Raw genomic sequence first — 11731 nt, 5'->3', positions numbered from 1 at the left:
ATCGTCTATCACTCCAATTCAGAGGATATAATGGTCTCTCCTGTCCGCCAAGGGTGCAAAACACACATATATTACATAGACATTCATGCAGGAAAAACACTCACACATTTAACATAATACATCTTTTAAAATATATATATGAATCATCTAAGATATGTATTTACACCAGTAGGTCATCTGGAAATTTTTGTGTATGCAGGTAGATGAATAAAAATTACATATGACTAAAAAACATAAACGTAGACTTGAGTCATTAACTGATGGCTCTGATGTTACTTTTTAAAATGTTGATTCAAAATAGAAATGAGAATTGCTGGAAACTAACAGTTCTGCTGGCTCTTAGGTGGAGTTCCATCTACCCACTCCACCTGAACCACCTAGAAACTGGTCACCTTCAAGGTGTTAGAGAGAGGGGGGGGGGGTTCATGATAGTCTTTTAATTATGAAGTTCCAAAAAGAACTCCATAAGCCCAGTGTGGCACCACAAATCTATAAGCCTTGCACTGGAAAGATGGAGGCAGAAAGATCAAGAATTTAAGGTCTGCTTCAGCCACAGATGGAGTTTGAGGTCAGCCTGAGGAGGGGGGAAAGGAGGAAGGGAGGGAGAGAGGGAGGGAGGAGGAAGTAATGGGGCGGGAGAGGGAGGGGAAAAGAGAAAGGAGAGAACAATCGAGAAAGGAAGGCGCAAATGAATCCCTTTGCCCTCCTCAAAAGCACTACCTACCAGATCATATAGCCGTCACCCTTGTGACAAGGACGACATGTCGGATATTTCACACTTCTACGGCTCTTTCTGCAAACCACGTTAGCCGCCAGCCCAGCCTAGGTCTCCGCAAGCTGAGCACGTGGAAGGTGCAGTGCGCTGTGGCACCACTGGACGCTGCGTTTGCTAATTTTAAATATGCTTGGCAGAATCGCCATAACGCCTTCCATGACATGCTTGTGACAGACGGAGAGTGTCTGCACGGCACGCACGGGGGCGACACTGAGAATGGAGCTGCTGCGGGATCTCAAGAGAGAGCAGTGGTTGAGTGCCGGAGTGGGACCCAACAACTCTTGCTCAGTTTCAAAGTCTACTCTTCTCTTTGTGTGGTTCTTGCTTGCTCAACCACAGTTGTTGCCCAAAGAAAAGGAGAGCTCTATTGTCACCGGCCAGAGTGGGTCTTGCCTTCTCCCCTCTCGGCGACTCATGGGATCAAGGCAAACTCCTTCTGAGTAGGGAGGCAGTATCCCTTCATTGGCAGGGTTTTTAAGGCACAGGACGGCCACTTCTGTGGTCAATTACCGCCTCTGTCATGGTAGCATTTTGTTCTAACTTAAAGCATATGTCTGCTTCCTCACACACAGCTCAGGAGCACAATGCAGCCCAAGGGTTAAACAAATTCCTTAGAAACAAGAGGAGGGGAGATGCCAGCAACTGTGCAGGTGCTGTTATAGCCTGCCGCTGCTCATCACAAGGCCTTCTCCGTAGGCTCCGACACACAAGGCCGCCATCGTAGTCCTATTTTCCCATAAAAACAGACACAAATAGATAGGTGAAATAGTCTGCTTTGTCAGCAAAGAACTGGGCACACAGTAGGTGAGCTCAGCACTAATAAAATGATCAACACAGCCTAACGTGATTTTGTCAGGTTCTTTCCGGTAACTTCAGATCCCAGCCTGAGTTCAAACTCGGAGTCCAGGGGCACCTGAGTGACCAGCAATCAAGCTATGCTCCCTCCTGAGAGGCCAAGCAAACCTCTGCAGTCTAACAAAGCCACCTCGTTTGACAATACAAATTCACACAACCTAGACTTCCAACAATACTAAAACCAGCGAATGGAGAAAACCAAATGTCAGACAAAATGAAAAACCGAGAAACTTGAGATTTTTTTCTCCACCGACACAGGGAAAGGCGAAGGATGAGGACAGAGCAGCATACTTGGTTCTTTGTTTTCGTTTCTGTTTTTTATTTAGTCACAACACATCAGTACAACAGAGGCCAAGCCCAGTTCAGCGGAGGCTGTTCAAACCATACCTGCTAAAGCAATGAACTTGTAAAACGATACTTTTAGACCCAAATCAAAATTTTAAGAAATCAATAAGAAGGCAGAGAAGCCCTTTTTAGGTATCGCAAGAACCACATTTTCATGCACCAAAAGGAAAACACAACATGAAAATTTCCAGTTAAGAGAGAAAATACGGCAGTTCTGGGGAAATCAGGTTAGGCATTTACCAGGCACTGAACTGACGACTTGCGGACTACGATCACTTTATGCCAGTTAACACTTGCGAACTTGAGATCCGTGAGACTGAGAACAACGCATTGCATTGCTTGGGGCTGGAAGGTGCCGGCATGTTCTACATCATTGTCTTGCTTGCTGCCAGCGCTCCAAATGGGGACCTAGCCTACCAGCGGCTGTTTCTAACCCTGAAATGTTAGACCAGCAAAGCCTGGCAGGCCACAGTGGCTGGTCTGGGTTCAGGGCCGCTGATAGGCTTGTGGGTTCATTTCACTGCTCTAGGAGGCAGAGTTAGTGCTTCTAGAATAAAGCTGTTCGTCTGATTTGTCAACGCTTTGTTTGGAAATATAATGCTTTGCTGACCCTCCCCTCCCCCCCCAAAAAAATATCACTCATACAACACCTTCATCTGTCAGAATATTAACAAAATCATGTTAACATTGAGTTTGGGGAATTAATCCTAAAAAGATCGCAACTTATACAAGCCAGGGAACAGTCCCCCAAACACTTAGGTTTACATAGTAAATTAGGCACAGAACAGACAACAGATCACACAGTGTTGGTTCATAATCACTACCTCAAATGAATGTCTTAAACAAAAAATTAACAAGTTTTTAAAAACTGCTAATACGTGACATGATAAAAAAAATTAAAGAAAAAAGTAAACCAACAAACCTTTAGTCTTTAGAAAAAAAATTATCTGAAAGTGTACCTTTTTCCTGACTTTTACTGGCGACTTTAAGGTGGTGTTGGCAACCGTCCCAGAGCACCTGGGATTTTAAGCTTTCCCCTCCCTTGTCCTACAGCATCAGTTCTTTAGAAAGCTCCAATCTCCGTCCCCCATGGTCTATATGGCTTGCCAAGGTTTGCTGCCTGCGTGGGTGTCGAAGGGCTCAGTAGGTGGAAAGAGCTGAAGGAAAAGGGGAAGGCTGAGAGCGAGGCTACAGAGGAGAGCAGCGGCGGCGACAGTTTGGAGGCCGAGGTCACCACGGGAAGCACCGGTCCCAGGCTGCCACTAGGCGGCGCTCGCAAGGCCGGCGCCTCCGGATGGGCTGAGGACAGCCTGCCCTGGTGATGCGGCTCCGTGGGTGACGCCGTGGTGCCAGCGTTCCCGTGGCCATTCTGGGGCAGCAGCAGCGGGTGCGCGATGTGTGGGTGATGTCCGAAGGCGCTCCCCCACGGGATGTGTCCGAGGCCCGCGTGAGCGCCGCTCGCGGCTTCCCGCTGAGAGGCGTAATTGTTGAGATGGGAGACCAGGCGGACACGAAGCGGATCGGAGGCATCAAGTCCTTCAATGATGCTCAGATAACGGGCAACTTCGGCCAGGCATTCCCGAAACCCCAAACTCCGATAGTCCATAGCCAGGGCGTGCGCGTCAAAATAACCTGAACACACACACACACACACACACACACACACACACACGAAAAGAAAAAAAGAAAAGAAAACCTTCAAGGCTCTGCTCACTTCCTGACTTTCTTCCACTCCAAAGGCAGCCCCCTTCCTGACAAATACACGTACAGGATTACAGCACAGATCATGGCTCCTGGAAGCTCAAATATTTTGGAGCTGACCAAAATCTTTGCACTAATCAACATTATATGTTTGCTAATGCAAGTTCAAAGCCCAATTAAAAGCTGCTGAGCAGAAATTGGAATTAGACCCTACTAGCAGATGAAACTATGTTCTTTCCTTTAATGTTTCCCCTCAACGACAACAAAAAAATACATCAAGGACAGAGAAACCACAGAGCAGTGAAATGCATTAGACACACAGATGTAAGTTATCATCACGGAGCTCTTAGGCACTTGGTCCTCGCTGAAGAATTTGGGGGCTGAAGACAGACGCGGGCCTCAGTCTCCCCACCTTATGTTAGAATATTCCTCTACTTAGCCACAACAGGTCTCTTTCCGCCAGATGCTTTTGGCAGGTTTTTTTTTAAATCCTGTCTATGAAATTCAGACTATAATAGTTGTTGTTTTTAACAAGCCATCTCCCAAGCTTTTCTTAAATAGCCACAGACAAACGTTAGTGACTTGACCTAAATCGGGGCTGTCACACCAGGAGGAGCTCAGGGAGGATAGCCACTCTGCTGAGAGGTGGAATAGCTCCGTTGGAAGAGGGCTGGGGTGATAGCTTCGCTGTTCAGGAAGCGATGCGCAGCTGGAGGTGCACTGATTGGCAACCACACACTGCTCTCCCACCCCCATCCCCAAAGCAAAGGCAGGCAGGGACTGCACCAATCCCAGACTGCGCTAGCTGCTCCCTCCACGCCGACCACGCAGAGCCCCTGCCAGAACCGAAGAGGCATTTACCTTTCCCTCCTGCGGTGTGCAGCATTTTCAGGTGATCCACGGTCATCTGCAAGATCTCAGCTTTTTCTAGCTTAGCAGATCCCTAAAGAGATGACAAAAGGCTTACGTGGCACAAGTGCCTTTGGAGAACTTAAGATATGCATGCAAATGTTACATATATGTGAAATACAAATGTAAACTAAGACAAAACGGGGTGTATCCACAGAATCTGTTGGAATTTATGTAAGCACGAACAACGACATGGCACAGATAAGGCTCGAAGCATGCTGGGGAGGGCATCAGAAGGTGCAATGGCTACAAGCAGCGCTCTACCTACTTCCTCCATTACCTGCTTTTCAAAAGCGCTGGGTACCAGCCTTCTCAGTTCAGACAAACTGTTATTGATTCGGTCGCGCCGGCGCTTCTCGATGATCTGTGGGAAGCAGACAAAAACAAGGGAGGGCATTTCCATCATGACTGTAAATTCCAAAGAGAAGAAACGTCTTTCTTTCCGTTAGCTAACGTAACAATGTGCATGTTCATTGAAATTACTGGGGTAGGGGAATACTCACGCCTCTCCGTCTTTTCCTGGCCAAAACCTGGGACGACGTCGTTGGGGACATGGAACCCAGCGCCGAACTCAAGTTTCTGCAAGATAGGAAGCAATTACCTTGAGGAAGGTTGGGGTCGCAAGAGCCCCCACGCACTCAAATTTCTTTGGCAACTTGAGTTGGAGCGCGCCTGGAGGGTCGGCCGCCACCAGCAGCGGCCGGCCCACGACTCCCCGAAATGGGAACCAAGCACCAGCACACCCCAGCCTTTCCTCCCACTCTGGCTGGGCTGGGCGCCTCCAACTCACCCATTCTCGTCCGCACTCTCCTTCTCTACCTCGATGGTCTCGTCCAGCTCGCTATCAGAGGAGCTGTAATCAGGGTGAGCTCTCTTCATGTTGGCGGTGCGCGGGCTCGGAGGAGGGTCGCGCGGCGGGCAGGGAGGAGTTAACAGCGGCGGCCGCTCGGCGCTCGGCTGCGGGCGGTGCGTGCACACTGATCCCACTCACGCTCAGCCTCCGGTTAAAACTCAACTATCCCTTTCCCACGCTGAGCCCCTTTCCAGGGCCGGGGGAGGGCGGGGGAGGCGGGGAGGTGAGGGGGGGACAGAGGCGGGGCCCCGGCTCCAGGGCAACAGCCGGCTCCGGCCAATCGGCGCCTCGCTGCACGGATTGGCCACCTCTTGGGGGCGGGACGAGTGGAGGCCGAGGAGGGCTGCGCTCCGCCCCCGGTGCCGGCCCCTGCCCGGCGGCAGTGCGTCGGCTCCGCGGGAGCTCGGCTGGGGGCAGCGGGCGGCGCGGGCGGCGGTGGGCCGGCGGCGGGCTGGAGCGGGGGGCCGGCCAGGGACACCAGCCGGGCGATCGCCACCGCCCCGCCCCACCCCGCGCGCCCCGATTGGCCTGGCCTTGTGCCAGGGCCGCGCCTGCAGCGCCGCCGGTGAGCCGCACGCGCCGCGGGCCGTGGGAAAGTGCTGGCGCCCCGGCCGCCAGCCAATCCGGACGGACGGCGGCGGCGGCCGCTCTGGCGGCGGCGGTGGCAGCCCTGGGCGTCCGCATGAATGGAGAAGAATGGCCGGGTGGGGGAGCGAGGCCGCCGGGCTGCATGAGGGCGCGCCTGCCCGGCTCCTCGTGTGAACCTGTAATCCGAGTCCGAGCGCCAGTGAGCCCCGGAAACCGCCGCTCTCCGCCGGGCTGCCGGTGCCCCGCGGCGGGAGGTGCTCGCACTTAGCCGGCTCCAACGGGTCCTGCGGGACTAGTGGCCTGGGGCGCCGCTGGTGTGGGTGGTGGCCACCAGCTTTGGGAACAGAGACTGTGAGGGGCCGACCAAGGGTTGATGCGCTTTTGGGTTCGGGTAGCCTGTGAAGCTAGGCAATCCTGCAAGGACTTCTCGGCTCCGGGAAGGAATGAATTCCCCTATGCATCTCATTTCCGGGGAAGTGGACTGCTTGTTGTCTGGGTTAACTTGAGGGAGGGGTAGCCTTCCCTGGAGACATTCATTATGTTGGGATTTTGCTGTTGTTTTGTTTTGTTTTTTGTCCTCCCTTCCCCCTAGAGTTGGCGGCCAGATCCTCTCAGCAGGCGACAGGGTGGCGGCCTGGGTGTTTGCTTCTCAGGCTGACCTCACTGCGGGAATGCACGTTTCTGGCCCACGCCACACAAGCACACCTCTCCTTAGTCTCTTTTGGGGCGGGTGTTTGGGGGTGCTATATGAAGTTCTGCGCACCTCTCTCCTCTCTTGTCCACCAAGAACGCCGACTTTTAAAAAATATTTTAAGCCTAAGATTGGTTCACAGTTGAGCTTCTAGAAGGCTAAGGTCACAAATCTGGGAGCTCACCTCCAATCGCCTCCCTGCTGCCTCCAACTTCACCTGCCTCCTCCCACCACCTGATAATCTGAGCAGAAGGCACTGCAAGCCGCCCCTGTGCCTTTCCTAGGTCCTGTCTGACGCGAGTCCCCATTCCATTTTTTTCCCCTAAAGTGATAGGTCCTGCACACAAAATCACTGTGACCTCGACAGCATGGCTCTTAAGTTTTCCGGGTCCGTGGCACCTACAGTAAGGCCATCTCTGCGTTGGCCAATTTTGGCTACTGTGCACGGGTAGAAACAAGCAGCATGTTGGCTGGTAAAAAGGAAAGGTTGAAGTTAAAGTTGAGGGTGCTTGATTTTACACCATTTTAGGTAACCAATATTCCTCACACACGCATGTTCGCTGCGGAAAATGAAGCTGCCCTGTTGGGCATGTGGTATTGCGTGGCTGTAATCATAGAACTTGGGGAGTAGAGGCAGAAATGTCATGAGTTTGAGTCCAGCCTTTGCCTCAGAGTTCAAGGTTTGCCTGAATTATATGTATAACAAGACTTTGTACCCAAAAAAAAAAAAAGGCAAAAAAAAAAAAACCAAAAAAAAAATATTTGTGGCTATAAGTCAGGGACCCAGCACTTGTTCAGCACCACAAAATAACAACAGTGTTTATCCTTCCATCCATCTACCCAGTGTTCATTATCTTCTATGTGCCTGGCACCATGCTGGCACCTGGGAGATGGAGGTGACCAGAGGTGATAAGCTCCACTCTCCCAGAACTCACATCCGAGGGAGACAATACACAATGAGCTAGCTGGTACACAAAGTGAGACAGCTATGGGTGTCCCAAAACCCCGTGGCACCTTCTGATAAGGACACAGGAGGGAATGGGGACACTTCTATGAGGTCTGGGAGACCTTTTCAGAGTTGACCAGGAATGTAAGATGGACAGGTCATTGAGTTATGGCCAGGAAGGAAGGGGGTGGTAGCGCTTCCCTTGGGTCCAGGGTCAGAGAAAGAGGCTGGGCAGCACCAGGCAGTGTTCCCACCAGCTTCTAGCCACAGGCATTTTCCCCTGCTGGAAGAGTCTGGGTCTCCTGCAAAGTGAATGGAGGTGCTCCGGCCTGGCCTTTAAGGAAAAGGCCTCTTTTTTCCCCCAATGGAAATCCCTCCTCTGCTTTTGTGCAGGAGACCCTGCTCTATCTGCAGGCGCTCTCACTGAGTGACCCGGAGAAGGGTGCTCAGATGGTGGAGGCTTCATCTGCAGCCCAGAAATAACGAAGGGTTGCTTCGAGGTCCCCAAGGGCTTTACAACAAACTGCTATATCCACTCTGAAGCAAAGGATATTTGTGGTGGCTGGCCTTTAATCTCAGCTCTTGAATCTGAGGCCTGCCTGGTCTACATAGAGAGTTCCAGGCCAGTGCTCTGTAGTGAATCCCTGTTTCCAGAATAGTTTCGTATCAAAACAACTCTTAGAGGGACACACCTATAATCCCAGGCCTGGGCGAGGCTGAGACTGAAGGGATTGAGGACAACTTGGGCTACATAAGTCCTGTTTTGAAAAGCAAAACTGGCCAGGCGTGGTGGTGCACGCCTTTAATCCCAGCACTGGCGAAGCAGAGTCAGGCAGATCGCTCTGAGTTTGAGGCCAGCCTGGTCTACAAAGCAAGTCCAGGACAGCCAAGGCTAACACAAAGAAACCCTGTCTCGAAAAAAAGAAAAGAAAAGAAAAGAAAAAGAAAAAACAAACCAAAGAACCCACCAAAGAAATTCTGAGGTAAAGGCAGCAAGTGAAGTATTTGAAGCCTTTAGGGTTTCATTGATTAAAAATTTATAGAAAAAAACTGACAATATGGTTGGTGCAATGAGGTTGAAAAGCTATGATCTCCGTCACCCTCCTCAGAAGAACTTCCTGACACTGGGCAAGTTGTTTAAACTCTACATCTCCATTATCTGTGACATGGCATGGTGATAATAGTTGCCATCCAAGGCAGTTACATAGAGAGATGGAGTACATAATGTGTGGCCACTGGTAAACACTGAACAGCACCCATTAGTTAGTATTAGGTATTGATGTGTCTGGTCTGTTAATGAGTGCAGCGGTAGATGACCCCAGCATTTTCTTCTGATATGTTCTCACATCTGCTGAGATTATGCAGCATAAGCCAGTAATTAGATATATTAGCACAGCATCTCTAGAAAGTAGAAGATTTTTAGCATCATGGGCGGGACTTGATGCCAATTTATTGTGAGTAAAAGGGCCATCTGCTATTCATTTTTAGTGAGAGTGCTGTTTCTGAGTCTCTCGCTAAGAAACATCCCCCTGAGCAGCCACTGCTATAAATAGGTACATAAATAAGCTGCACACTCACAGAGTTCAGTTTGGCGCATGCATCAAGTCAGAACCGAAGCAGAATGGCCCCAAACTGTCACAATAGACTCATGACTCAGCAGCCATTTTCTTCCGCTCACTGTGTGCCGTGGTCCCCAGAAGCCCTGTTTTGAGCAACATCACATAGCCTTGTGCCATACCATGCCACAGACAAGTGCACTCCCACTCTCAGGTCTCCTAATTGAGAGCCAGGGTGAGGTGCCCCACTGTTTGATGGGAAGGCATGTTTCATTGTAAACACAACAGGACACAGTGGCACAGTAGGAAAGGATAGGAGATCAAGTTGCCTGCTTGGGTTTGAGTCACAGTGAGTTAAGTCATAGGCCATGCCCAAACCTCAGTCCCACGAGCCTCGGTTTCCTCATCAGTAAGAATGATGCTTCATGGCATGCTTTTTAGTGTGGTGGCAGTGCCTCGAATCCCAGAATTTTGGAGATTGTGACAGGAGGATCAGTGCAAGGCTATCCTTGGCTACCAAGTGAGTTTAGAGTTAACCTGGAATATATTAGATACTGCTTTTAAAAAAAGAAAAAAAGGAGGAAGTGTCAGGGAAGAGACTCTCATGATGTAGTATGCAAATGTGTACTTTATGCTTACAACTGGTGGTGATGAAGATGAAGACAATGACCATGATGATGATGATGAAGGTGATGACGTTAACACCCTGGGCTTTGCTGAAGCACCAAGAGGAAGCTTCAGTGGATTTTTCCTATGCCTGCCAATGAATTCCTTCAGGATTAGCTGCTCTATCTACCAAAAGGGAGAGAAGGAGAAGGTGGGGGAGAAGAATATATTTTTATCCTAGCATGGAGGTGTTCCTAAATTTCCTAGCCTGTGTGCTGCTGTTGCTACCCCCAACAACAACAACAACAAGATGTCACGTATCCTGGGTACATAAGTGGGAGTTTTGACATAACTGCTCCAAGTTATGGTAGAGGGGAAGGTTTCTATTGTAGATATGAGAGAGAGTACCGTCAGAGGCATCTAGAAGAGTCCAGAACAAGGAGAGAAAGAGTTCGTTGAACGTGGCCAACAGAACGGACCAGACCATGAGAGGACGGGAGAGAGTGAGAGAGGGGGACCAAGAAAGAGGGGGTAGTGACAGAAAAGAGTGCATGGCTGACATGGCAGGGTTATAGGACCGAGAAACCTGGAGACCTGTGGGGTAGGGATGAGGTGAGAAGAACCACAAAAACTCTGTACCAGGTATTTATCATGCTGAGAGAGCCTGAAGGCCAGCATGCACCTTGGTATGCTAATAGGCACCACAGTTAGCCTTTTATTTTTCTCCTGAGTTTCTTTTGGACATGGCACTGGTCTTAGAAGTTACAAGGTAGCCAAGGAAGACCTCGAATTTCTGATCCTGTTGCCTCCATTTCCCAATGCTGTGATTACAGGCATATGAGACAACATCCGGTTCATGTAGTATTAGAGATCAAATGTGAAGATAACTTCCTGGAGTGCTGGGGGCTGTTGTTCATGGAAGATAACAAGCCACGTGTCTTCGCTTCAGTAAACAAGATTGGTTGCCCCAATTGCACAGGATGTGCTTGTTCACATGTAGGTGGGAGGCATTAGGCAGGAGAACATCAGAATGTGTGCTTCCTCCAATTGGATGAAGACAGACAGAACTGTGGGATTGTGGGGTTTGCCTTTAGGAGCCCTTGACACATCTATTCAGAGAGCCTCCAGGTATGGACTTGGCCATTGTCCATCTTCCTGGCCAGTATTTAATAAAGCTTGCTTTAATTGGATAATTGTGGCAACTCAAAAATGTTATTACTGGCCAGGTGTGGTGGCATATGCCTTTAACCACAAATAAATAAATAAAATTTCAAGATAAGTAGATAGATAGATAAAATACTTGTATACCATAGTAATTAAGAAAGTAATGAAATCTAATTTTTGCTTCTTAACTTCTTTTCTGACAAATCACTAAGACATTTTTAACAAAACATTTTAGTAGAACGCTCTATGTGTGGGTGTATGTGTGAGTACATATTTGTGTGTGTGCATGCATATGCAGGCAATCACATGTATATAGTGCCAGAAGTCTCAATTAACATGATACAGATACCTGGGGCTGGAGAGACAACTCATTGCAAGTGCCATGACTTCAGTTTGATCGCCAGAACATACAGAAAAGTATTGGGCTGGGTGTGATGGTACATGTGTGTAATTGTAGCACTGGGGAGGTGGAGACCGATGAATCCTTGGAATTCAGTGGCCAGTCAGCCTCACCTAATTGGTGAGATCCAGGCAAATAAAAGATCTCTCTCAAAGAAACCAAGGTGGCTCCTGAGTCATGATGCCCAAATTTGTCTTCTGGTCTACATAGGTATGTGTATATGCTTCTATGTACACACATGTACACACACACACACACACACACACACACACACACACAGTGTAGAGACTAATATTATTTTCTTAATTAACTCGTATTGTCATTTGCAACATTTTCACAGTT

General features: G+C 49.4%; 1 protein-coding gene across 1 annotated transcript; it reads right to left on the bottom strand.

Annotated features, from left to right (window-relative positions):
• Positions 1–1921: 1921 nt before the first annotated feature.
• HEY1 (hes related family bHLH transcription factor with YRPW motif 1) lies at positions 1922–5651 on the bottom strand. Its single transcript, XM_084779728.1, has 5 exons — positions 5376–5651; positions 5089–5164; positions 4866–4949; positions 4538–4619; positions 1922–3607 (listed from the first exon to the last, which is right to left on the bottom strand). The coding sequence occupies exons 1-5, from the start codon at positions 5462–5464 to the stop codon at positions 3039–3041; spliced, it is 900 nt and encodes a 299-aa protein (XP_084635854.1). The 5' UTR covers positions 5465–5651; the 3' UTR covers positions 1922–3038.
• Between the last annotated feature and the right edge of the window lie 6080 nt (positions 5652–11731).

Source organism: Acomys minous (assembly GCF_964271855.1).
Source record: "Acomys minous genome assembly, chromosome: 1".
Classification (NCBI taxonomy): Eukaryota; Metazoa; Chordata; class Mammalia; order Rodentia; family Muridae; genus Acomys; species Acomys minous.
Note: the sequence above shows the minus strand (reverse complement) of the source record. Positions and strands in the feature narration are given on the sequence as shown.